The following is a 27,011-nucleotide window of genomic DNA, read 5'->3' as shown; positions in this document are numbered from 1 at the left end:
TGCTGAAGAAGGGATCTAGGATGAGAGAATGCTGAAAGCTGTCCAGCGTCAGGTGGCTGCTCACTAGTGGGTCAGAAGTAAATCCTTAGTGGCACATTTGAGCAGTCAACTGGCAGCCAGTACACTTTCTGCCTTACTTCTCTGTGGCTGACCATCCTGGGAAACCTAGATATAAAATCCGTATGGCCTTAGATCCAGCACATTGTTGAACAAGATTGGAAGTGAGAGATGAGAAGGGTTTTCAGGGCAGTGTTGGGAGTCCTTGGCAGTATTTCCAACAGTCAAATGGAGATTACATATTTATGGATAAAGCCAACGGGTAGTTTAAATGACTGATTTTCCACCTCTAGCTGGAATCGTGTCTCATTGTAGATTATTGCTAGGATCCTGCTAACTGGAAGCCCTGATTAGTTGAATGATATTTAATAACATATGGGAAATAAGTCAACTTTTGTTTGGCTTGATAAGGTAAAGTTTGAATTATGTTCTTATTTGTTAACAAAACTGGAGCAGTGGGGATCATTAGTGATTGGTAAATGGGGAGAGAAGGAAGACTTTGCTGTGTTGGGTAGAGATACTGGGCTGAGGCTACCCCTCTGGCTGTCAGGGAAGAAAAGGTAAAGGGGTGCAGAAGGAGTTAACAGAACAAGCCTGAGACTGCCATCCTTAGAAAGGCCTGCTTGCAAGATTAACCTGTGCCTGGCGTCTGGGAACTTGACTGGTAAACAGTTTCCTACACTGAAATAAAACTTTCCCTAAATGATAAGAGTAGCTTGCTGTGCCTAAATTGTGCAAACAGTATGTTTTATGTTAAATACTTGTTTTCCTTTAGGGAGTCTGGAATTTTAGAATGTGCTAGGCATAGGGGTCCTTATGTGACCAGCTGATAATAAAAACCTTGGGCAGTGAGTGTGTAATAAGTTTCCTTGGTAGACAAATCTTTACATGTTCTTACAACTCAGTTGCTGGAGAAGTTAATTGCATTCTGTGACTTCATTGTGAGAAGACTCTTGAAGCTGCTTCTTGTTTCCTCCAGACTTTTCCTGGATATCAGAAATGGGGAGTGGTGGGCTTAAGTTGATTTTTTTTTTTTAAAGGCATTTACCTTCAGATTTTAGAAGAAAAAACTCTGTACTGTCCAAATAAAACATCTCCATGGGCTGTATTAGTAGTCAGTTTGAGATTCCTGATCAGTTACAAGGTCTGGCTTCTTACAGCTTTGTAAAGGGCCATTGTGTTGCACCATTCCACCAGGTGCCATTCACAAATTGAGCCTGGGGCTCACATTCATACAATAGAGTTGATGTTTACCATAAGCATGGGGTTCTTCTTCGGCATTATAATACAGTACTCCTCTAATACTTTTTAGTTGTGTGATATTTGTCTTAGAAGTTCAAGTAAATTAAATGTATGCTAAGTTAGAAATGTTGCATGGAGGGTAGCTGGGAAAGAATGAACAAAAAAAGCATACTTGTTTTATTATGAAATTGTTCACACTGCCTTTTTTTCAGGACCCTTGCGCCTTTGTTATTCCATTAAAATTGCTTTGAAATTTAAGGACAAAGTCACATGAACTATCTATATATGAAAAATTATAACTAACATTAATAGAGTGCTTAATATTTGCTTGTTACTCTGTATGCTGTGTACTTTTCACCTATTATGAGGTACAGTACTAGTAGTATCTAGAGAAGTGCAGTCGCTTTCTTGACTTGGATCTTAAGTTGCAGAACCAGGAGTCTTTCTCAAGCACTCTGTTGTCTTCCACACAAAGGTAAGTTGGCAAACTAGCTCTCCATTTCCGTGGTATAAATACTTCCACCAGGACCAGTTTCAAGCAATGTAACATCACTGTCATGCAAATTAATAAAAATTCAGTCAGCTCTGACAAGACAGCATGGCTGGACTCCAGCTTACCACTGTTTCACAAAATGGTTTCAACCAGGCTTTTCTAACCCCAGTGCACCCCCTGCACTCAAAGGGTACCAGGTCAAAAGAGCCTCACTTAGCTGGCAAGGATGCCTTTGGTAGAAGCTGATTATAGGGACTTGGAAGATTTTTTTTTTTGCTCTTTGTGATACACCTATGAAACAGTGATTATTAATTACTGTCTTTTGGAAGCTTTAAGACAAGCGTATTTACCTTCTTCCTGTTCAGGCACCCATCCTCATCTTTCCGCTACAGCTTCAATCTCAACTCATAGTACATAGTTATTTAGTGCCTTAGGAAGAGTAGCAAAGTTAAAACTGGGTGCCTAGTCTGTAAACTGAGTAAATATTTGAAAGAGGCAAATATAAGGATGCCCCAAAAAGGCTGTCCACAACGTTGCAGGTGGCTAATTTCTCTCTTCATGCCCCTTTGACTCTTCCAGGGAACAAAGCAGAAACATCCCTTCCATTACAGCTCCCGCAATATATACCTTTTCTCTGTTGACCAACGTCCTCCTCATTGCATTTCATCTATTTCCTTTCTGTTTCATGTGGAGTATACACAACCAAGTATTGACAAGAGGGTTAAGATTAAAATAAGGTATTTTCAACTGAAACAAAATAATTAAAAAGAGCTTTCAAAAATTTCTTCAGTGAAGTAGTGTTCCCATTGTTTTCCTATTCCTAAGACTTTATATTTTTCAAAATAGTTATTTGCAAATACAGTTTTTGATTACCCATATTAATGGAAGGAAATATTTGTATGAATTAGCTAAAATGGAAAGATTATTCCCTGTTCCCTCCCTATCAAATAGTTCTCATCAGGGCAGTCATCTTAGCTTTCCTGGTGTGGCAATGCTGTACCAGCCATAGTAAGTAGGAAACACAGCAGTAGCAAAAGCCACAAACAGTGGCATGAAGTGGAGATTGTAGAAGGAAGTGATGTTTAAAGTCCACCATCTAAGTGAAAATAATCCACTGAAGTGATTTATAAAGCAGAAAGCTTTTTGAAATCTCTTATTTGGTTCCAGGCATCTTATATTGTAACCTCTGGAGGAAAAGATGCGGTTAGGAAAGATGGGGGATTAGGTATTGAGGAATGGTAGTGTAAAGAAGAACAGATGTTAGACTTGTAGTTACTAGAAGAAATGTGCAGATATATTTGCGAAAAAATCGATGTCAAAAACATACAGTAAAATATCTTTTTCATCTTTCCATCTTAGCATATCAAAGCACTCCTTAAAGATGTTCTTGTTAATCTTTACAATATCTTGAAATATAACCCTCTTAGCCAATAGAGAAATGGGTCTTATAGCTGTTTGTAAGAATTACTGTCTTAAATAAGAGGTTTGTTAGACTTGTAAATGTAATTAAGAAATTCAAGAATTGCCTTCTTTTAAAAATATTCTTTGACTTATGATTGATTTTTAGGACTCTTGCTCTATAGGAGAGAGATAGACTCGATCTCTGAGGTTTCCCTTGCACGCTATGTTACAGAATGTTTCTATTTTTATTTTTGCCCCCATGCTATGTACTCATGTAATCATTGCACAGTGTCTGCTTCATTTTCCCTATATATATATATTGAGGGAAATAGACTAAATGATCCTTGAGAGCCCTTTCTAGGACCACACACATCTCTCCTAAGTTCTGTGCCCCAAAATACTATGGCTAATCAAATCAAGATTCCATTTCATGTCATACTATGTATCCAGTTGTCATGTATTTTGTAAAAACATTTAGCTAACCTTCCATGTTACATGTTAATCACGGAAAAGCTCAGAGTTTCTGCCAGCTGTGTTAACTGAAAATTCTTTGACTTCAGACATCAGTGCTTTATTAACTCAACGTAATTGGCAGACATTTTGGTTTGTTAAAATTAACTTTCCAAATGAAGTGAAACTTGTTTCTCTAACTACAAAACCTAGTGGAAAAAAACCATTTCAATGCAGTTCTTTCTACAATGTATATTGACCTTGACAATTCAGGTGTATACTTTTCAAACTGAGGTTACTAAGACAGTAACCTAACAGCTGAAATGTAAAGAATAACCAAGGAAATCAGGGTGTGAGCAAAAAAATGTTTTATCTTAAATTCATGTGAATGTCACATTAAACTTCTCAATGTATGTTTATTCTAATATAGAAAAATGTAAATTGCTTATGGACTCTCTGGCAACCTGTCTGTTCTTCCCCAATGTGAGAAACTGAAACTTAGTACTAAGGTATTACACATTAACATTATTGGTTTGTAAAATTAACTCTTGTCACCAAAAGTCCAGTAGCATCCTGAGGGGAAAGCACAGACAAGGCACCTTCTGGGAAGGAGAGTAGTCATCAGGAGCGCTATATGACTCAGAGCAAGCAAGGGTTCCAATGGCTTGGAGACATAAAAAGTCATAATTTTACCAAATGCAAGCATATTGTCTTAATAAAACTTTGAGTATCGTAAGCTTGATTTCTTATAAAAAGATATGTCCACAAGTGAAACAGTATAGTTGGAAAGCAAGATGCAAGAAAAAGTTCGTTTTTTAAAGGTATTTGATGTCTCTCAAAAAGGCCATTTCCATCATAACCATATTATTTAAGAATTAGGATATTACTTTATATTAAGATATCCTACATCTACTTAACTAAAAAAACTGTTCTGCTTATGTAATTAGAGTATCCTAAATTTCTTTATTACTGAATGGAAGTTAATGGCCCATGCTATCAAAGGTACTTGATAGAGTTATTGTAAAATCTCAGAGGTATTTAGAGAAAAGAACTCTAATGTCAACTTTTTTCCTGCATTGAAACAACTAACGCATAACATTCTGTGGCATAGCATTGCATTTTCATTTATAGAGTTCAGATATTCAAAGTAAATACCAAGATGGACCAACTTTATTATGTTAGGAAATTCTGATTTTCTTCCTAGTTAACAAACTTTATACAGCTAGGGTATCTCAAGGGTGACATACCTGTAGGGTTTGAGCAGGGATCATAAATGATTGCAGGGAGCTGGCTGGGCACAGTAGGAAACTAAAACCCAGCAGTTATCTAACTTGGGCTACAGTTTGGGTCTAGTGTTATCATACCCTCAGAATTTTTAAGAGAAGGTAGGTAACCTGAATCTTATACCAGGTCTTCTAATTTGTAAATGTTGACAGATAATTCAAACAAACGTTGTTCAGACCAATGAAAACCTGTTTGTGGGCCACATTCATCCCTTGGGTTGCCAGCTTGCCACCTCTGACCAGATCTATTAAACATAAGCTCTGTTTTATTGAGGCCAATAATAGCATAACATAAAGACTTTTAAATGTGGTCCTCAGAAAATAGTGTCTTGGTTTTAGAGTTTATAGTGAAAATGGAATAGGTAGTTCATTGTTATATTAAAATGCATGCATAATAAATACATAAAATCACGTTGTATTCTAAAGCAAGACAAGTGTTCATTTTCCTTTTTTGATAGAAATGACACAATTGGAAATCAGATACCTTCACTGATAGCAGTATGTCTTTCTTTAAGGCTAAGTTTTATTTATTTATTCATTTATTTATTTATTCTTTGCTGCGTTGGGTCTTCCTTGCTCTGCATGAGCTTTCTCTAGTTGCGGCGAGCGGGCGCGTCTCTTGTTGCGGAGCATGGGCTCTAGGCGCGCGGGCTTCAGTAGTTGTGGCATGCGGGCTCAGTAGTTATGGCGCACGGGCTTAGTTGCTCCGCGGCATGTGGGATCTTCCCAGACCAGGGCTCGAACCCATGTCCCCTGCATTGGCAGGCAGATTCTTAACCACTGTGCCACCAGGGAAGTCCAAGGCTAAGTTTTGATTGTACTAGTATTGCAGGTATTTTGTCTTGGTAGACCTCAAGTTGTCCAAACAGTGAAGGGGAGGGAAAAGCAAGCCTTCTTTAAACTATACCTCTCCCTAGGTGACTTGATTTTTTGTTTAGCAGATCACAGACTTTTCCCAGATACATTAAAGCTATAAAATTATTTTGAGTTTAGTACATCCATAGTAGTTGTGTGTCTTAAACTGGAGAAGTGAGGTCATTTCTTAACCTAATAGCAAGGAGGATTTTCTTACAGTCAGAGATGGAAACACCCCAATCAGATTGTATGTCCTTGGAAGAAGGTATGACCTTGATGACTCTTTGAAACAACACTTCATTGATTTGCCTTTGAAAACTTGCCTAACGTGCACTCTCAGGTTCTTTTCTTAACAGGGTTTTTCCTCCAAAACAGTTTGAATGTCTGCTTCTTCCTTGTAGGTAGTGAAAAAAGAGTTTGCAGTACTAAGCTATTTATGAATATCTTCTCCTGGTAGCAGTTACCCTATCACTTTCCCACTTATCATTGTATACATCCAAACTATCCCCAACCCTGATGACACAAATGTGCAGAAGAGGGAAAAGGGAATGGGGGGATGGCTGCAAGTGACATTTTTCTTTGTCCCACTGTGTTCTTTCATTTGTTCCGTCATTGAAGGCAGACTCAATTTCTTGAATCTATTTCCTAGGTTCTGCATATGTAGAATATAATTTATTGAAACATTGTTCTCTTTATTATAATCTGGTCATAGCTTGCAGTCTGTCTTATGGAAAACTGAATTACTGGCAAAAGTGTTTTTGCTTCAGTTTCTCCTGCTCTCCACATTGCTGTCAGTGTCTAAGGTACAAATCTGATTGTGTCACTTTCCTTCCCGAAAAACTTTAGGGCTCCTCATAATTCAGGATAAAGTCCAAAATCTTTATCATGGCCTACAGGCCTTTCATCTTTCATGATCTGGGTCATGCTCAGGTTTCCAAAGTCAACTGTATACTCCCACAGCATCTTGTGCAAATTATCTATCATGACATTTATCACACTGTTATCATCCTTAAGTTTCTTTTTTTGCCTTTACCATTAGACTAACCTCTTTTATAAAAGTGTATTTTATGTTTTTCAACTGTTCCCAGAATCTAGCAGAGTTCCTAGCACTAAATGAATGAGTCTCCTGGTTCCTAGGCTGGAGGTATAAGAACTGTGTTTTCATTTTCTTTGTTTTGTGTATGCTTTTGACAATATTATCCCCTTTTACCTGGAATGCCGTCTATTTCCTCTGTGCCCCCACTTCAGTTTACCTTTCTCTATGTTTTCACAACACTTTATTCATATATCCAACAGAGTATTATTAAATTATGTTAATTTCAATGTACTCTCTGTCTAATGGTCAGACAGGGACTTAGATTCTAAAATATATAAATAAAAGCAGTGATTGGCACAGAGAAGGTAACCATAGAGATGAGTGAATGAATGATCCTTATTAATGGTATGCTAGAAATTTAGTGAAGTAGTCTGCAAACAGTGGATCCAAATTTGTGGCTCAAGGGTCAAGTTCAGCTTGCACATCTCTTTTTTGGGGGGTGGGGGTCAGCTCAGTGTTTTTTTAAAACATTGGTATATAAGGATGCTCTTCTGTTTCCTCTCCCGGATGTCATATACTCAGCTTTACAGAGAGGTTACTGCTTGCAGCTGAAGGTATTTGGGTGTGTAACGACTGCTCTAGTGTCCCATCATTTTGTGGCTACAGTACCTTAAATGGAGGCCTAAAGACCTGATTGAGTAATCCAAATCTTTATATACCTAGTTTGCTACCAAGAAGAAATAGCCACCATTGAAAAATTCATTCAATATTTTGAATTTTTTATTTCATTCTGAGAATCTCAAAGTACCAGAACGTGTGTGTACCTCATCCTTGTCTGAAGTAAGCATTTTCAAACTGTTCTGAGGAATACTGCATGAGAGAAAGATGGCCATATAAGGTAGAAAACACAAACTGTTATATTCACCACATGTAGTATCATAATAAAGGCTTAAAAGAGTCTTGTTTAACTTTGTTTAGTCCAAACAAAGTCCACATTTGGCCATGGGACCTTTTTAAAAATAATATCTCGTCAACCACTTTTCCAAAAAAAAACAGTTTGGAAAACACTGGCTTAAAGAAAAGGACTATGTGATCTAGGGGTTATTCAGTATTTGGGGGGTGAAGAGGGTCAGAGTTCTAGATATTAGAATTTACTAAAAATGAGAGAAATGAAGGAGAGGGTTGCGATTGAATAGAGGTCAAATGAATTACCTTAAATACTACATACAGTCATTTGGGAAACAGACTATAAAACACATTCATAGTTTCTCTTTTTCTCTCTCTCCCCGCCCCCCACCCGTCATCTTTTACTCTCTGTCTCTGTCTCTGATTTCATCCTCACACCAACCCTGTGAGGTAAGTAGCACAAAGATTTTCATCTCCACTTTGCCACTGAAGAAACTAAACCTGAGAAAGGTAAAATGACATACCTAAGATCACACAGTCAGTAAAAGGTAGGGCACCAACGTAAAACCAGATCTTTTGACTTCTAGTCTTTCCACAGTATCACCCAGACTCATATCGTATTAGTGTCCCTATTGTATATAGTTTTTCATTGAGTGAAAACTGCATTTGAAAAGGGAAATAGGTTTTTAGCACATGACTGTGAAGCGGCTTGTGATTGATGGTCAGATTTCCAAATTGCTGAACAGCAAACAGAATCAGCAAGTAAACCAAAAGTAGATTACTAAACAGTGTTGAGATTTTTCAGAAAGTTTGTTATATCATACAAGACAATGCTGTAGGTTTTATATCAAGATTTTTCCTTTTCTGAATTGGTGGTTTAAATATTACACTGTGCTGTTTGATTACTATTGCTTTTTTAAATGATGGCTTTATGAGGATATAATTCACATGCCATGTAGTTCACCCATCTAAAGTGTACAGTTAAATGCTTGTCAATATATTTAGGATTATGCAATCATTACCGCTATCAGATTTGAGGAATTTCATCATCCCCAAAAGGAAACCCTGTGTTCATTACAAGTGACTCACCACCAGCCCCACCCCGTTCCAGCCCTAGACAACCATCAATCTATTGATACTTTACCTCTCTATGGATTTTTCTGTTCTGGACATCTCATATAAATGGAGTCATATGATATGTGGTGCATTGTGACTAGCTTCTTTTACTTAGCATGTTTTCAAGCTTAATCCATATAGTAGCATGTATCAGTGCTTTTTATTGTTGAATAATATTCCATGTATGTATATTTTAGATTTTATTTATCCATTCACCAGTTGATAGACATTTGGGTTGTTTCCACTTTTTGGCTATTATGAACAATGCTGCTATGAACATTTGTGTACAGATTTTTGTGTGGACATGTTTTTAGGTATCTTGGGTATATACCTAGTAGTAGATCACGTGGTAGTTGGTCATATGGTAGGAGATCATAGATCATATAGTAGTGGGTCACATGGGAATTCTGTGTCTAACCTTTTGAGGAAGACTCTTTTCCAAAGTGACTGCATCATTTTACACTCCCACCAGCCATATATGAGTTCCAGTTTCTCCACATTGTTACCAACTCTTTTTTTTTTTTGGTCAACTCTTGTTTTTATAGCCATCCTAGTGGGTATGAAGTGGTATCTCGTGGTTTTGACTTGCATTTCTCTGATGACTAATGATGTTGAGCATCTTTTCATGTGCTTATTGGCCATTTGTATATCTTCTTTGGAAAGCTATTTGGATCTTTTGCCCATATTTTAATTGGATTATTTGTGTTCTTGTTATTGAGTTGGAGTTCTCTATATATTTTAGATATGTCGCTTTCAGGTATGAAATTTGCAAACATTTTCTCCTGTGGGTTGTCTTTTCACTTTCTTGATGGTGTCCTTTGAAGCATAAAGGTTTTTAATTTGGATGAAATCCAACTTATCTATTTTGTTATTTGTACTTTTAGTGTACCAATCTAGGAAAGCACTGCCTAATCCAAGGTCATGAAAATGTATGCCTCTGCTTTCTTCTACAAGTTCTATAGCTTTAGCTCTTACATTTAGGTCTTTGATCCATTTTCAGTTAATTTTTTGTATATGATATGTGGTAGGGGTCCAGTTTTATTCTTTTATTTGTATCCAGTTGTCCCAGCACCATTTATTGAAAATAATTTGATTACTCTTGTTTTAATAGAAGAAAATAAGAATGCTTCAAAGTCATGAGCTGGCAGTAACATTGTGAAGAATGCTGATGTTCTGTTTTGTGTAGCATTATGTATGACATCGAGATCTGGAGAGAGATAAGACCATTTCATTAACACTGAACAACTGCTCATTTTGCATTTATTTCCTCTGTGCTTCAGGTTTGAGTTCTCTGAAAATCAATTTGTTTTGATGCCTGTAAGATATACAAAGCTTTAAAATATTCTCTTATAAAAGGAAGGATTTAGGAATGATTGATTGGTGAGCAGAGATAATATATTGATTCATAATTTAGCAAAAATATGTAATCTTTTTAGTCCAATGTTTTTAAAAAGGTAAAAGTATGTTTGGTAGCCTGTTTCAATCCATTTTCGGCAAGAAACATTATCCCACCTGATAACTTGTTCTTATGGAACTCAAAAGTAGATTATATTATACGATTTTCTAACATAGTGATGGAGGAGTTGGATAATTAGGAAAATGGAAAAGTGCAAAGTCAGATTCATGCAGACTAGGGATCCAAGACCTGGACAGTAGGATAGGTATATATTAAGATGTTCTGGTTCCAGGAGTTTTAAAACTGATTAGCGAAACTGTTATGTTGCATCGCTTACTGTTTATATTTGTTATTCTTAGATATAGAAGGAAGCAGAGAATATATTTGATGTTGATGGATAAATTGGGGCTAGATTTCCACATGGATGAGGGAAGTGGCTGCTTGCTCGAGTAGACCTCAGGAATTCAGTTCTGTCTACCAGCAATCTGCTCTGCCTAAAAATCTACCATAGAAGATATTTTTTGAAGTTTTAAATATTTTCATGTGTTTCCTTTTTAAATACAAATACTCTGGAGAAGGGATATCAATGACTAACTGGCAAGTGGGAGAAGGTAACTAGATAGTGAAAAGAAAGGCCTGGAGATTCCAAAGTAGAGGGTACTTAGACAGTTTTATATTTTCCAGTTGTAAAAGAAATATGTGTTTAGTGCAGAAACTTAGAAGAGTATGGAGAAGAGACTAATTATTATAATTCCACCACCTCTAGGTCACGACTTTTAACATTTTAGTGCGTTTTCCCTGCTGTGTATAAAATAGGTAACTAACAAGGACATACTGTATAGCACAGGGAACTATACTTAATATTTTGTAATAACATATAAGGGAAAAGAATCTGAAAAAAAATAGATGTGTATGTGTAACTGAATCACTTTGCTGTATACCAGAAACTGACACAACATTGTAAATCAATGATACTTCAAGGAAAAAAAAAAAAGGAAAATACATTTTAGTGTATTTTCCTTGTTCCATGCCTAATGTTGATGGTTGAGTTAGCATACTTTTGTTTACATGTCTATATTTTTTCATGCTGTTAAAAGCTGTCAGCGTTTCTTTTTTGTCAGCATTATTTTAACTGACTGCATATATTTCATTTCATGCAATGGGTATACAGTAATTAGATTAAGTTAAATCTTTAGGTTATTCCTCTTGTGCTTTTAAATTTCATAGAAATAGTTTTGGTAGTTGTCCACTCCAGGGGAGCTTCTTGCATAGATCCTGTGGGAAGGAGGCTAGTCAGTAAGCTGTGCAGTGGAGGCACCTGCTATAATAGGCCTGCCCCAGCATTAGAGTCAAAGGAGGAGGACCACAGCTGAACCAGTTATATGGGAATTGTTCGTTCCTTCCTCCCAGCTGTCAATATACTGAAGGGAAAGAGAGGCTGTGAAAATAGGGGAGAGATGAGAAGGAATCAAATCACTGATTATGCCTTCTTTTCCCAGTGAAGGTTCTTTAGGCCTCAGGCCAGGCTCTGCTTAGGGGAGGGGAAAGAGCTTTAACTGGATATGTGATTTATGTTTTAAATTGCGTTAAGTTAACTTGAAATGGAATTTTTTTTTTTCTTTTAATACTTGAACGTTTTTGGAAGTTAAATTGGTTAAGGTTTATTTGAAGATAAGAAAGGGATATGCTGGATGGCAAATCGAAAGTGATGATTGGGGAATTCCCTGGAGGTCAGTTGTTGGGCCTCTGGGCTTTCACTGCCAAGGGCCCGGCTTCAAGCCCTGGTCAGGGAACTAGGATCCCACAAGCTGCAAGGCACAGCCAAAAAAAAAAGTGATGATTAGTGTAAAATTATCAAGCTGCGGGCTTCCCTGGTGGCGCAGTGGTTGAGAGTCCGCCTGCCGATGCAGGGGACACGGGTTCGTGCCCCGGTCAGGGAGGATCCCACATGCCGCGGAGCAGCTGGGCCCGTGAACCATGGCCGTTGAGCCTGCGCTCCGCAACGGGAGAGGCCACAGCAGTGAGAGGCCCGCATACCGCAAAAAAAAAAAAAAAAATTATCCAGCTGCTGCTTGTTTGAATCTCCCACCAAGTAATATTGGGAGATGTAGTTTTCTGATTAACTTAAATGATGATATTAATGGAGAAGAGCGATCTGACGTAAAATTTATTGCCTCTTAAAAGTGTTAACCATGCGGAGGTGTGTGAAAGCTTGATTCTTAAAGTGATACAGATATGATTCTCTGAGCTCTAGGGGGAGAGGGTGGACTCTTTTTTCCTGTAAAAAAACAAACAAAAACTTGTAAGGAGATGTGGGTCAAAGGGTACCAACTTTCAGTTATAAACTGAATAAGTTCTGGGTATCTAATATATAGCGTGATGATTATAGGTAATAATAGTATATTGTATACTTGAAATTTGCTAAGATCTTAGATGTTCCCACCACATTAAAAAAATGTAACTATATGAGGTGATGGATTTGCAAATTAACTTGATTGTAGTAATCATTTCATAGTGTATACACATACTAAGTCATCGCATTGTACACCGTAAACACCTGATTGTAGAACCTAAACATATACAATGTTTATTTGTCAATCATACCTCAGTGAAGCTGGAAAAAATGACTTTTTCCTTTGCATATTGTAAACCATTTTGAAAACTTCTGTATAGTGCAAATAATTAAACATCAGTGCAACACATTATCCCTTCTCAAACATGAGCATGAGATCATGTAGCCTTTGGGTATATCCTTCCAGGCTTCCTTGTGCCTTTTTAAAATTGCTTATTGCCTTTTTTTCCCCAAAATTGAGATCATACTTGTAAAAATTTCTGTGGCCTGCAAGAGGTTGCATAAGGAAGCAGAAATTGTTGTAACACAAAAATGTTCACTGATGAAGTAACCACTGAACATTCCTGACTTCTCTCTTAAAACTTGAATTTGTTCACCTATCCAACCACTGTCTCTCTCTCTGTGCTGGGGTCTATTTAATGCAGATGGATTGGGAAGTCAGTGAAGGATACTGGAGATCTGTGTGGTCACTGACAAATTTGTCTAGGTTGGACCAGTTGAAAAACTAATAAAGAAAAATATCTAGAGATGACAACAGGATGGGCACTTCAGTGAAGAATGACTGTACATGACATATTAAGATAAGCTTTTGGGAACATCCATGTAGCTCTCATGAAGGATTGCTGCCATGATGGTGCCATGTAAGTCACGCAATGGAAAATGATGTGCTATTGCATATCATTTTGACAGAAAAATCACATCCCCTCCAAAAAAAACTCCCACTATTTTTATTCATTCTTTGATTATTTAATAATTAGTTGATAAGTATAAAGGTTGCCTCAGTGTTGTTAAACTGCCAAGGTAATTTTTTTTAATCTTATAGGGTATTTTTTCAGGGTAAATTTTCAATCAAATCTTTGTTCCCTGTTATGAATATGAACGAATACTTATTATGAGTGTGAATACTTAATAGCCTTCTACTAAGTACCATTTATTGATGATAACAAGGGTCACCTGTATTTAAGTTTTTCTAAAGTTTCTAGACTGTTATAATAAATAGTAACCAGATAACCACATTTTCCTACTGAGTAAGCATATGCTAGAAAAGCTAGTTTTATCCTAAGTTAAGTACATACTTTTAAAAACCTATACGCACAAGTTATAATAAAAAATTTCGTTAACTTTTTTTAGGTCTAATTATAAGTTCAGTATAGAAGGTACCACTTCTGTCTCTTATGGAATTAAGGCAAAATTTCTCAGATTCTTCTAACTCTGATATATTGATGACTAGTGACCATTAGACTGGTGTATGCAAATACCTTAGCTAATCTGCTAAATGGGCTTTTAATTATGTGCTAACTTGTTCTTTTAATTATTCTAGTTGTCATATAAATAAATTAGCCTCTGGGGTATTTGCCGTGTTCCCATTCTCTGAGATCCTTCTGGCTTTCTACGGTGCAGGTGAATCACCTGGGGAATCTTGTTAAAATGCAGATTCTGATTCAGTATGCATGTAGCTTGGAGGCAGGCAAAATTCCAAATTTGAAGCCAGCTTCCAGGACAATGCCAGTGCCAATGCTGCTGGCTTTTCGACCACATTTTGAATATCAAGGCTTTTAATAGCAACTTTGGGAACGCAAGCCAGGCAAACTTGTTGAAGCCATTTCTTGTTATGATAACTTTATGATTCACTCCTAGTTTATTAGTAATATATATTTTTCCTGTGGGGATATATATATTTACTTATAACTTGTAGCACATGAGTTTTACTGTAGTTTTTGTGTTGGGCATGTCATCTACAGTGGTATTTATAAAGAATGGTAACATACTGATGATGATGATGTAATAATTGACATGTATTGACTACTTATGTCTGATACTGTGCTTTACAAAGTTTGGCTAAATTTTCTCAACAAAACCATGCCGTAGACATTATTGTTGTTATCCCCATTTACTAATGAGGAGGCTTGGTAACAAGTTTAATGACTTGCCCAGAGTCACACAACCAGAAGGTGGCAGAGCCAGGATGTCAGCTCAGGTAGTCTGACTCTAGAGCTTGTACTTTTAATCTCTTTACTAGTCTGACAACAGATAGAAAGCATAGGCTTAATATAATATCAGGTATCTGAATTTTCTAGCTTCTGTCACCATTCATATAAGATACATTTGAATTTTCTAGCTTTCTCCCAAAAGACCTTTGAATAGCATTTTCCTTCCTTATGTTTTCATTTTTTTGTGGCTTTCCCATAGATACTGATGATCTGTGATTTGTTACCAGTTTTTTTAGTCTTCCTTTTTGTATGTTTGTGCTTAGAGAAAAAGATCTCAACTTTCATATTCTTTTGATATGAAAATTTATGAAGAATGAAAAGTTAGATAGTACCCTGCCAAGAATGAAAGATAAAAGTGTTTTTAGTAATGTTGAGACTATGTTTCTGCCAAAGAGTAGTAGCCCAGGAAAACATCAGGTTCTATAGGATCATCACAAAAGAATGGTTGATTCTTCTGTGTGTGCTTAAAAATTGGGAATTTTTTTCTTTATCCAAATGGTAATTAAATTCTAGTAATTAGTCTGGAGACATACCTTCTGAGTTCTCCTGAAAAACCACCAGATGGTCTTAGAGAAACCAAGAGAAACTGAGAACTCTGCCTTAGCTTCTCAGCCTGTTAGATGTTGACAGTTGTGTAGTGCTTGAGCCTTCATCCCGTGTTAAGAAGTAAGTACGTACACAGGTGTTTGTAAAAATATATGAAAATGAGTGAAAGCTGTTTAGGATTAGAAAAATATGTTACCATAGCTGCAATTTGATTTGGAAATCGGTACGCACAGAACAGGTCATGATAAATAAGAATATAACTAGGTCATTACTCACGTCGAAGTAATAGAAGGCTGTTTACTTTCATTATCTCTGTTTCTTTTACAGTCCATCAATATTATGGAACTGACTTTACAAAAGTATGGAAGCTATGAAAAATTTGAACAGGCCACCGGTGGTAGCCTGCTATCTAAAACTCGAATCTGGAGTCATGTTAGGAAATACATGATGAAAGAAGGCTGCATGGGTGAGGTATGAATCATGAGTAAGCATGACAATTTGACTGAGCATTTTAACTCTCAGTCACTGCCACGTGTTTGTTTTTCCTGCAGGTTTTGTTTTCCCAACGCTATTTTACTCATTAAATAAGTCACCCAGATTTCTTACTAAATATAAGTCTAAGTTTTTATTGCATTGAATTGTTAATGTTCAGTTTTTTTCTGTTTTTCCGTTTTTCTTACTACCATTTTTGTATAGCTTGTAGGATTATGTGAATTGGCTTATGAAAATTATTAATGAAGAGATTTGGCACAGTGACTTCTCTTATTAATGTCCAGTTCCTAGTGTTCAGTCTCAAAATAAGCTTTGGCCCAGCAGTGACCAGGACTCTGGCTCCTGTACCTTCCTTTGCATTATTCCAGCCCAGGGGACTATATTTGAGAGCACTGCAGAGGCACAATTTCAGTTCTCTGTGTCTTCCTCTGCACAGCTGTCTACTTTTCTTTCAATCCAGTAAAGGTTCTTGAGTTCCCAAAGGCTCAAAGTTCCAAGGGTCTGCATTTCACCTTCTTGGTTTTGGGGAGATTCAAGATGGTGTAAACAAAAGAAAAAGGTGTTAATTTATGGGTCCATTGTTTTCTGTGAAAACTTTCACCCCCTGCCTTCTACGTTTTGTCTTTTATATATATATATTTTAACTCTTGCTCTTTAGATTGTAGTTCACCTCACTGAGGACCTGCTTTCCCGAGCTTCCATGACAGTAGTAAATGGATGTCCAACACTGACCATCAATGTTTGCACCGCACGTGAGCATTGGCTGGAAGGAATGCTGAGGCATGAAATAGGTAGGGGGCAACCCTTCTCCATTTATTCAGTTGTAATAGCAGAAATTACTTCAAGGACTTGTTTGTTTATAATGCATTTTTTCTTAGTAATATTTGGCAAAAAGTAATGAAATTGTTAGGTGTCACTTGAACTAAAGCTAAGATATTAATGTCTCATTTCAAATTAGATTTTTTAGGGTACCGTATAGCTGTATTAAGCTTGGAGAGTCATTTAACTCCTCTGGATTTCAGTTCCCCCATCTTCAACTGAGAGAATTGAATTAAGTGATCTCTAAGATTCTTTTCAAATATCAAGTCTATAATTCGACTCTTAAAAAGAAAATAAATTGCTGTAAAAGTTATACCTCTTCTAATGAGACATGTAATCCTTCTGAAGGTTGTGTACTCCTTCAAAGCAAAGGGCATTAGTGTCAGATCATTTTCTACTTTCTTTTGATTTGTAGGTACACATCAATTTCGTTTTAGAACTGTTGGTAGAATCTTTTTTTGGGAGAAGAATTAAAATAAGAATGGCATTTCTTACTTTTCATGTGCCTTTTCTTCTCCATAGGCACACATTATTTTCGAGGTATTAACAACCTTCAGCAGCCATGGAACAGTTGGACTGGCCGTAAAAAACATGACCTAAAGCCAAACAATCCCACAGAGGAAGGACTGGCAAGTATTCACAGTGTCCTGTTTAGAAAAGACCCCTTTTTATGGAGGGCTGCCCTCCTCTACTACACTGTTTATCGAGCCAGCCACATGTCTTTTTGTGCATTATTCAAAGACATTGGAAAGTTTGTCAAGGATCCCAATACAAGATGGGATTATTGTGTACGAGCCAAGAGGGGATGGACTGATACCTCCCAACCAGGTGTGTGTTCCTTGACAGTAGATTTTCTGATTTATTGGGTAATTGTCTTTTTTTTTGAATTTTATTTTATAAAACAGCAGAATTTTATTTCCTAAAAGAGCAGGTTCTCACTAGTTATCCATTTTATACATATTAATGTATATATGTCAATCCCAATCTCCCAATTCATCACACCACCACCACCACCCTCATGCGTCTTTCCCTCCTTGGTGTCCATACATTTGTTCTCTACATCTGTCTGTCAATTTCTGCCCTGCAGACCGGTTCGTTTCTACCATTTTTCTAAGTTCCACATATATGCGTTAATATACAATATTTGTTTTTCTCTTTCTTACTTCACTCTGTATGACAGTCTCTAGATTGATCCATGTCTCTACAAATGACCCAATTTCATTCCTTTTTATGGCTGAGTAATATTCCATTCTGTATATGTACCACATTTTCTTTATCCATTTGTCTGTTCATGGGCATTTAGGTTGCTTCCATGACCGGGGAATTGTAAATAGTGCTGCAATGAACATTGGGGTACAAGTGTCTTTGAATTATAGTTTTCTGTGGGTATATGCCCAGGAGTGTGATTGGTGGGTCATATGGTAATTCTATTTTTAGTTTTTTAAGGAACTTCCATACTGTTCTCCATAGTGGCTGTATCAATTTACATTCCCACCAACAGTGCAAGAGGGTTCCCTTTTCCCCACACCCTCTCCAGCATATGTTGTTTGTAGATTTTCTGATGATGCCCATTCTCACTGGTGTGAGGTGATACCTCATTGTAGTTTTGATTTGCTTTTTCTCTAATAATTAGTGATTTTGAGCAGCTTTTGATGTGCTTCTTTGCCATCTGAATGTCTTCTTTGGAGAAATGTCTATTTAGGGCTTCTGCCCATTTTTGGATTGGGTTGTTTCTTTTTTTAATATTGAGCTGCATGAGCTGCTTGTAAATTTTGGAGATTAATCCTTTGTCAGTTGCTTCATTTGCAAATATTTTCTCCCATTGTGAGGGTTGTCTTTTTATCTTGCTTATGGTTTCCTTACTGTGCAACTGCTTTGAAGTTTCATTAAGTCCAATTTGTTTATTTTTGTTTTGATTTCCATAACCCTAGGAGGTGGCTCAAAAAAGATCTTGCTGTGATTTATGTCAAAGAGTGTTCTTCCTATGTTTTCCTCTAAGAGTTTTATAGTGTCCGGTCTTACATTTAGGTCTCTAATCTATTATGAGTTTATTTTTGTGTATGGTGTTAGGGAGTGTTCTGATTTCATTCTTTTACATGTAGCTGTCCAGTTTTCCCAGCACCACTTATTGAAGAGACTGTCTTTTCTCCATTGTATATCCTTGCCTCCTTTGTCATAGATTAGTTGACCATATGTGTGTGTGTTTATATCTGGGCTTTCTATGCTATTCTATTAATCTATATTTCTGTTTTTTTGCCAGTACCACACTGTCTTGATTACTGTAGCTTTGTAGTATAGTCTGAAGTCTGGGAGCCTGATTCCTCCAGCTCCATTTTTCTTTCTCAAGATTGCTTTGGGGTCTTTTGTGTTTCCATACAAATTGTGAAATTTTTTGTTCTAGTTCTGTGAAAAATGCCATTGGTAGTCTGATAGGGATTTAATTGAATCTGTAGATTGTTTTGGGTAGTATAGTCATTTTCACAATGTTGATTCTCCAATCCAAGAGTATGATATATCTCTCCATCTGTTTGTATCATCTTTAGTTTCTTTCATCAGTGTCTTACAGTTTTCTGCATATGGGTCTTTTGTCTCCTTAGGTAGGTTTATTCCTAGGAATTTTATTCTTTTTGTTGCAGTGGTAAACAGGAGTGTTTTCTTAATTTCTCTTTCAGATTTTTCATCATAGTGTATAGGAATGCAAGAGATTTCTGTGCATTAATTTTGTATCCTGCAACTTTACCAGATTCATTGATTAGCTCTAGTAGTTTTCTGGTAGCATCTTTAGGATTCTCTATGTATAGTATCATGTCATCTGCAAACAGTGACAGCTTTACTTCTTCTTTTCCAATTTGTATTCCTTTTATTTCTTTTTCTTCTCTGATTGCTGTGGCTAGGACTTCCAAAACTACGTTGAATACTAGTGGTGAGAGTGGACATCCTTGTCTTGTTCCTGATCTTAGAGGAAATGGTTTCAGTTTTTCACCATTGAGAATGATGTTGGCTGTGGGTTGGTCATATATGGCCTTTACTATGTTGATTGAGGTAGGTTTCCTCTCTGCCCACTTTCTGGAGAGTTTTTATAAATGGATGTTGAATTTTGTCAAAAGCTTTTTCTGCATCTATTGAGATGATCATATGGTTTTTATTCTTCAATTTGTTAATATGGTGTATCACATTGATTTTGCGTATATTGAAGAATCCTTGCATCCCTGGCATAAATTCCACTTGACCGTGGTGTATGATCCTTTTAATGTGTTGTTGGGTTTTGTTTGCTAGTATTTTGTTGAGGATTTTTGCATCTGTGTTCATCAGTGATATTGGTCTATAGTTTTCTTTCTTTGTGACATCTTTGTCTGGTTTTGGTATCAGGGTGATGGTGGCCTCGTAGAATGAGTTTGGGAGTGTTCCTCTGCTATATTTTGGAAGAGTTTGAAAAGGACGCGTGTTAGCTCTTCTCTAAATGTTTGATAGAATTCGCCTGTGAAGCCGTCTGGTCCTGGGTTTTTGTTTGTTGGAAGATTTTTAATCACAGTCTCAATTTCAGTGCTTGTGACTGGTCTGTTTATATTTTCTGTTTCTTCCTGGTTCAGTCTCAGAAGGTTGTGCTTTTCTAAGGATTTGTCCATTTCTTCCAGAGTGTCCGTTTTATTGGCATAGAGTTGCTTGTAGTACTCTCTCAAGATCCTTTGTATTTCTGCAGTGTCAGTTGTTACTTCTTTTTCACTTCTAAATCTATTGATTTGAGTCCTCTTCCTTTTTTTCTTGATGAGCCTGACTAATGGTTTATCAATTTTGTTTATCTTCTCAAAGAAGCAGCTTTTAGTTTTATTGATCTTTGCTATTGTTTTCTTTGTTTCTATTTCATATATTTTTGCTCTGATCATTATGATTTCTTTCCTTCTACTAACTTTGGGTTTTGTTTGTTCTTCTTTCTCCAGTTCCTTTAGGTGTAAGGTTAGATTGTTTATTTGAGACTTGTTTCTTGATGTAGGCTTGTATTGCTATAAACTTCCCTCTTACAACTGCTTTTGCTGTATCCCATAGGTTTTGGATCGTCGTGTTTTCATTGTCATTTGTCTCTAGGTACTTTCTGATTTTCCTCTTAGATTTCTTCAGTAATCTCTTGGTTATTTAGTAACGTATTGTTTAGCCTCCATGTTTTTGTGTTGTTTTTTTTTTTTCCCTATAATTGATTTCTAATCTCATAGCGTTGTGGTCAGAAAAGATACTTTATATGATTTCAGTTTTCTTAAATTTACTGAGGCTTGATTTGTGACCCAAGATGTGATCTATCCTGGACGATGTTCTGTGCGCACTTGAGAAGAATGTGTAATCTGCTGTTTTTGGATGGAATGTCCTATAAAAATCAATTAAATCTATCTAGTCTGTTGTGTCATTTAAAGCTTGTGTTTCCTTATTAATTTTCTGTTTGGATGATTTGTCCATTGGTGTAAGTGAGGTGTTAAAGTCCCCCACTATTATTGTGTTACTATCAATTTCCTCTTTTAGAGCTGTTAGCAGTTGCCTTATGTATTGAGGTGCTCCTGTGTTGGGTGCATATATGTTTATAATTGTTACAGCTTCTTCTTGGATTGATCCCTTGATCATTATATAGTGTCCTTCCTTGTCTCTTGTAACATTCTTTATTTTAAAGTCTATTTTATCTGGTATGAGTATTGCTACTCCAGCTTTGTTTTGATTTCCATTTGCAGGGAATATCTTTTTCCATCCCCTCACTTTAAGCCTGTATGTGTCCCTAGGTATGAAGTGGGTCTCTTGGAGACAGCATATAAATGGGAATTGTTTTTGTATCCATTCAGCGAGCTTGTGTCTTTTGGTTGGAGCATTTAATCCATTCACATTTAAGGTAATTATCGATATGTGTGTTCCTATTACCATTTTCTTAATTGTTTTGTGTTTGTTATTGTAGGTCCTTTACTTCTTTTGTGTTTCCCACTTAGAGAAGTTCCTTTAGCATTTATTGTAGAGCTGGTTTGGTGGTGCTGAATTCTCTTAGCTTTTGCTTGTCTGTAAATCTTTTGATTTCTCCATCGAATCTGAATGAGATCCTTGCCGGTTAGAGTAACCTTGGTTGTAGGTTCTTCCCTTTCGTCACTTTAAAAATATCGTGCCACTCCCTTCTGGTTTGTAGAGTTTCTGCTGAGAAATCAGCTGTTAACCTTATGGGAGTTCCCTTGTATGTTATTTGTCTTTTTTCCCTTGATGCTTTCAGTAATTTTTGTTTGTCTTTAATTTTTTCCAGTTTGATTACTATGTGTCTCGGTGTGTTTCTCCTTTGGTTTATCCTATATGGGACTGTCTGCACTTACTGGGTTTAGGTAGCTATGTCCTTTCCCATATTAAGGAAGTTTTTGACTATAATCTCTTCAAATATTTCCTCAGGTCCTTTCTCTCTCTCTCCTCCTTCTGGGACCCTATAATGTGAATGTTGTTGCATTTAATGTTGTCCCAGAGGTCTCTTAGGCGGTCTTCATTTCTTTCCATTCTTTTTTCTTTATTCTCTTCCACAGCAGTGAATTCCACCATTCTGTCTTCCAGGTCACTTATCCGTTCTTCTGCCTCAGTTATTCTGCTATTGATTCCTTCTAGTGTATTTTTCATTTCAGTTATTGTATTGTTCATCTCTGTTTGTTTGTTCTTTAATTCTTCTAGGTGTTTGTTCTTTAATTCTTCTAGGTCTTTGTTAAACATTTCTTGCATCATCTCGATCTTTGCCTCCATTCTTTTTCCGAGGTCCTGAATCATCTTCACTATCATTATTCTCAATACTTTTTCTGGAAGGTTGTCTATCTCCACTTCATTTAGTTGTTTTTCTGGGGTTTTATCTTGTTCCTTCATCTGGTACATAGCCCTCTGCATTTTCATCTTGTATATCTTTCTGTGAATGTGTTTTTTGTTCCACAGGCTGCAGGATTGTAGTTCTTGCTTCTGCTGTCTGCCTTCTGGTGGATGAGGCTATCTAAAAGGCTTGAGCAAGTTTCCTGTTGGGAGGGACTGTGGTGGGTAGAGCTGGCTGTTGTTCTGGTAGGCAGAGCTCAGTAAAACTTTAATCCGCTTGTCTGCTGATGGGGGGCTGGGTTCCCTCCCTGTTGGTTGTTTGGCCTAAGGCTCTTTGGTGGGGCTAATGGCAGACTCTGGGAGGGCTCATGTCAAGGAGTACTTCCCAGAACTTCTGCTGCCAGTGTCCTTGTCCTCACGGTGAGACAAAGCCACTCCCCCCCTCTGCAGGAGACCCTCCAACACTAGCACGTAGGTCTGGATCAGTCTCTTTTGGGGCCACTGCTCCTTCCCCTGGGTCCTGATGCGCACCCTACTTTGTGTGTGCCCTCCAAGAGTGGAGTCTTTGTTTCCCCAAGTCCTGTCGAAGTCCTGCAATCAAATCCCGCTAGCCTTCAAAGTGATTCTCTAGGAGTTTCTCTTCCCGTTGCCGGACCCCCAGGTTGGGAAGCCTGACGTGGGGCTCAGAACCTTTACTCCAGTGGGTGGACTTCTGTGGTATAAGTGTTCTCCAGTTTGTAAGTCACCCACTCAGCAGTTATGGGATTTGATTTTATTGTGATTGCGCCCCTTGTACTGTCTCATTGTGGCTTCTCCTTTGTCTTTGGATGTGGGGTATCTTTTTTGATGAGTTCCAGTGTCTTCCTGTTGATGATTGTTCAGCAGTTAGTTGACTCTCAGGCTGACTTTCACTAACCCCTTCCTTAGACACCAAGGGCAGGGCTTATTTACAGGCTTAGGAAAGGAGTCCCTTGTGTCTTCTGATAACAGAGTTCAAACTTGCATTTGGCCCTCAAGTAGCAAGCAACCTGCTTTTAAGCCTAAGTCTCGCTTTGATCTTATCTTCCATCCATTTCTCCATGTCCTCCAGGTGCCGACTCAGCGGCGGCCATGCACGCTCACTCTGGCTGGGGCTCACGATCCCCTCTCTCCGTTTGGCTCCTGCAGGAGCCGGGTTCGGCCGCGGTGGGCACAGTGCAAGTGGGCGGCTCCGCGCCTGGCTCACTGGCTGCGGGACTGGGTAATTGTCTATTGATTTTGGATATATCCTAATCTTCCCATCAGAGAATCCACTCAACTATAAAAAATTAAACCTTTGTTACTTGAGGTCAGTGCTAGTTTTCGCAAACCACATTTTGTTAGCATTATTTTTCCCATCTTTTGAAAATTTTCAAACCTACAGAAATAGGGAAATAATGAAGGAATTAACACTTCTATACCCTTCCTCTGGATTCACCAATTGTTAATATTTTGCCATTTTTGCTTTCTCTCTTCCTCTCTGACTTTAAAAACAGCTTTATTGAGATATATAATTCACATGACATATAATTCATGCATTTAAAATGTACAGTTCAGTGATTTTTATAGTATTTGTGGAGTTGCGCAGCCAACACCACTAATCTAATTCCAGAACGTGTCATCACCCAAAAAGAAATTTGTACCCATTAGCAGTCATTACCTATTCTCTCTCCCTATTGCTCCTAGTGATAAATAACCATTAATCTGCTTTTATTAGTTTTGCCTGTTTTTAACATTTCATATAAATGAAATCATATAATATATGATCCTTTGTGGCTGGCTTCTTTTACTTAGCATAGTATTTATTTATTTTTACTTATATAATATTTTTAAAGTTTGTTCATATTGTAGCATGTATCAGTATATCAATCCTTTTTATTACTGAATAATAATCCAGTGCATGGATATGACACCTTTTATTTATCCTTTCACCAGTTAATGGGCATTTGGGTTGTTTCCACTTTTTGGCTATTATGAATAATGCTATTACGAGCCTTCATTCATAAGTTTATGCTGGTAATTCTCTTGAGTATATGCTTAGGAGTGGAATTTTGGGGTTATATGATAACTCTGTGCTCAACCTTTTGAGGAACTGCCACCGTTTCCAAAGTGAATGCACCATTTTACATTCCCACTGCAGTGTATGACGATTTCTATTTCTCCAAATCCTCACCAACACCTACTATTTTCATTTTTTAAATTAATATTATAACCATCCCTAGTGGGTGTGAAGTGGTTAACTCACTGTGGTTTAGATTTGAATTTTCCTGGTGACTAGTGATGTTGAGTATCTTTTCATGTGATTATTGGCTATTTATGAGAACCGTCTGTTTAGATCATTTACCCATTTTTAATTGGTTTGCTTTTTTTTATTGAGGTGTAAGGGTTTTTTGTGTATTCTAGATAAAAATCTCTTATCAGATAATCATTTACAAATATTTTCTACTACTCTGTAGTCTTCTCGCTTTCTTGATGCTATTCTCTGTGACTTTTTAAAAGCAAGTTGTACACTTGGCATTTCATTCCTTAAAAACTTGAGCATGCATCTCCTAAGACTAAAAACATTCTCTTCTACTTAAAACAGTATCATTATCACACTTAAGAAAGTGAGTGGTAATTCAGCAATATCAATTACCCCATATACGGTATTTAAATTTCCCCAACTGTTCGAAAAATGTCTTTATAGGTGTTAAAAAAAAAAAAAAATCTAGGTCCAGTAAGGGTTCATGCATTAGTTTTGGTGGCAATGTCCCTTTAGCCACTTTTAATAGGGAGAGATCTTGAACACTGTATTTTTTGTTTCTCATCATACTGACTTCTTTTTTGTTTTTTAAAATTTTTTTAATATTTTATATTGGACTATAGTTGATTAGCAATGTTGTTACTTTCAGGTGTACAGTGAAGTGTTTCAGTTATACGTATACATTTATCCTTTTTAAAGTTCTTTACCCATTTAGTTATTACAGAATTTGACCACAGTTCCCTTTGCTATACAGTAGGTCCTTGTTGGTTATTTACTTTCATTATTGTAGTGTATATATGTCAGTCCCAAACTGCTAGTTTAACCCTGCCCCCTACCATTCCCCTTTGTTAACCATAAGTTTGTACTCTAAGTCTGTGAATCTGTTTCTGTTTTGGAAATAACTTTATTTGTATCATTTTCTTGATTCCCCATATAGCAATATCACAATATATTTGTCTTTCTCTGTCTGACTGACTTCACTAAGTACGATAATCTCCAGGTCCATTCATGTTGCTGCCAGTGGCATTATTTCATTCTTTTTAATGGATGAATATTCCATTGGACATATTTACCACATCTTCTTTATCCACTTTTCTGTTGATGGACATTTAGGTTGCTTCCATGTCTTGGTTACTGTAAGCAGTGTGGCAATGAACATTGGGGTGCGTGTATCCTTTCAAACCATGGTTTTTGCCAGATATGTGCCCAGGAGTGGCATTGCTGGATCATATGGTAGCTCTATTTTTCATTTTTTTAAGGAACTTCCGTATTGTTCTCCATAGTGGCTGTACCAACTTACGTTCCCACCTACAGTCTAGGAGGGTTCTCTTTCAACTCAGCACCCTCTTCAGCATTTATTGTTTGTAGATTTTGTTTTTCAGGTTCTATTCAGCTCTTTTATTTTAGATATACAGGAAGTCGAGTTCTGGATCCCATGTTTGTACATTTTTGATGATGGCCATTCTGACTGGTGTGAGGTGATACCTCATTGTAGTTTTTTTTTTTTTTTTTTTTAAACATCTTTATTGGAGTATAATTGCTTTACAATGGTATGTTAGTTTCAGCTTCACAACAAAATGAATCAGTTATATATACACATATGTTCCCATATCTCTTCCCGCTTGCGTCTCCCTCCCTCCCACCCTCCCTATCCCACCCCTCCAGGCGGTCACAAAGCACCGAGCTGATCTCCCTGTGCTATGCGGCTGCTTCCCACTAGCTATCTACCTTACGTTTAGTAGTGTATATATGTCCATGCCTCTTTATCGCTTTGTCACCGTTTACCCTTCCCCCTCCCCATAGCCTCAAGTCCATTCTCTAGTAAGTCTGTGTCTTTATTCCTGTTTCACCCCTAGGTTTTTCATGACATTTTTTTTTTCTTAAATTCCATATATATGTGTTAGCATACGGTATTTGTCTCTCTCTTTCTGACTTACTTCACTCTGTATGACAGACTCTAGGTCTATCCACCTCATTACAAATAGCTCAATTTCATCTCTTTTTATGGCTGAGTAATATTCCATTGTATATATGTGCCACATCTTCTTTATCCATTCATCCGATGATGGACACTTAGGTTGTTTCCATCTCTGGGCTATTGTAAATAGAGCTGCAATGAACATTTTGGTACATGACTCTTTTTGAATTATGGTTTTCTCAGGGTATATGCCCAGTAGTGGGATTGCTGGGTCATATGGTAGTTCTATTTGTAGCTTTTTAAGGAACCTCCATACTGTTCTCCACAGTGGCTGTATCAATTTACATTCCCACCAACAGTGTAAGAGGGTTCCCTTTTC

The 27,011-nt window shown here is 37.2% G+C and overlaps 1 protein-coding gene across 6 annotated transcripts in view; it reads left to right on the top strand.

The window, feature by feature from the left end:
• The window catches only part of MATCAP2 (microtubule associated tyrosine carboxypeptidase 2), a 101,810-nt gene that overhangs the window by 33,417 nt on the left and 41,382 nt on the right, over nucleotides 1-27,011 (top strand). For all 6 annotated transcript variants that reach the window (XR_004528161.2, XM_073809838.1, XM_033863152.2 and 3 more), the window contains 3 exons: nucleotides 15,672-15,815; nucleotides 16,495-16,627; nucleotides 17,178-17,483. Coding sequence is in view for 5 of the 6 variants with exons in the window: in XM_033863152.2 (XP_033719043.1) it covers nucleotides 15,672-15,815; nucleotides 16,495-16,627; nucleotides 17,178-17,483 (583 nt within the window). In the remaining variant the exon portion in view is untranslated. The remainder of the gene's footprint in view (nucleotides 1-15,671; nucleotides 15,816-16,494; nucleotides 16,628-17,177; nucleotides 17,484-27,011) is intronic.

The sequence above is a fragment of the Tursiops truncatus genome, chromosome 9 (genome assembly GCF_011762595.2).
Source record: "Tursiops truncatus isolate mTurTru1 chromosome 9, mTurTru1.mat.Y, whole genome shotgun sequence".
NCBI classification, from domain to species: domain Eukaryota; kingdom Metazoa; phylum Chordata; class Mammalia; order Artiodactyla; family Delphinidae; genus Tursiops; species Tursiops truncatus.
The sequence above is the reverse complement of the archived record's forward strand: the minus strand, read 5'-3'. Positions and strand labels throughout refer to the sequence as shown.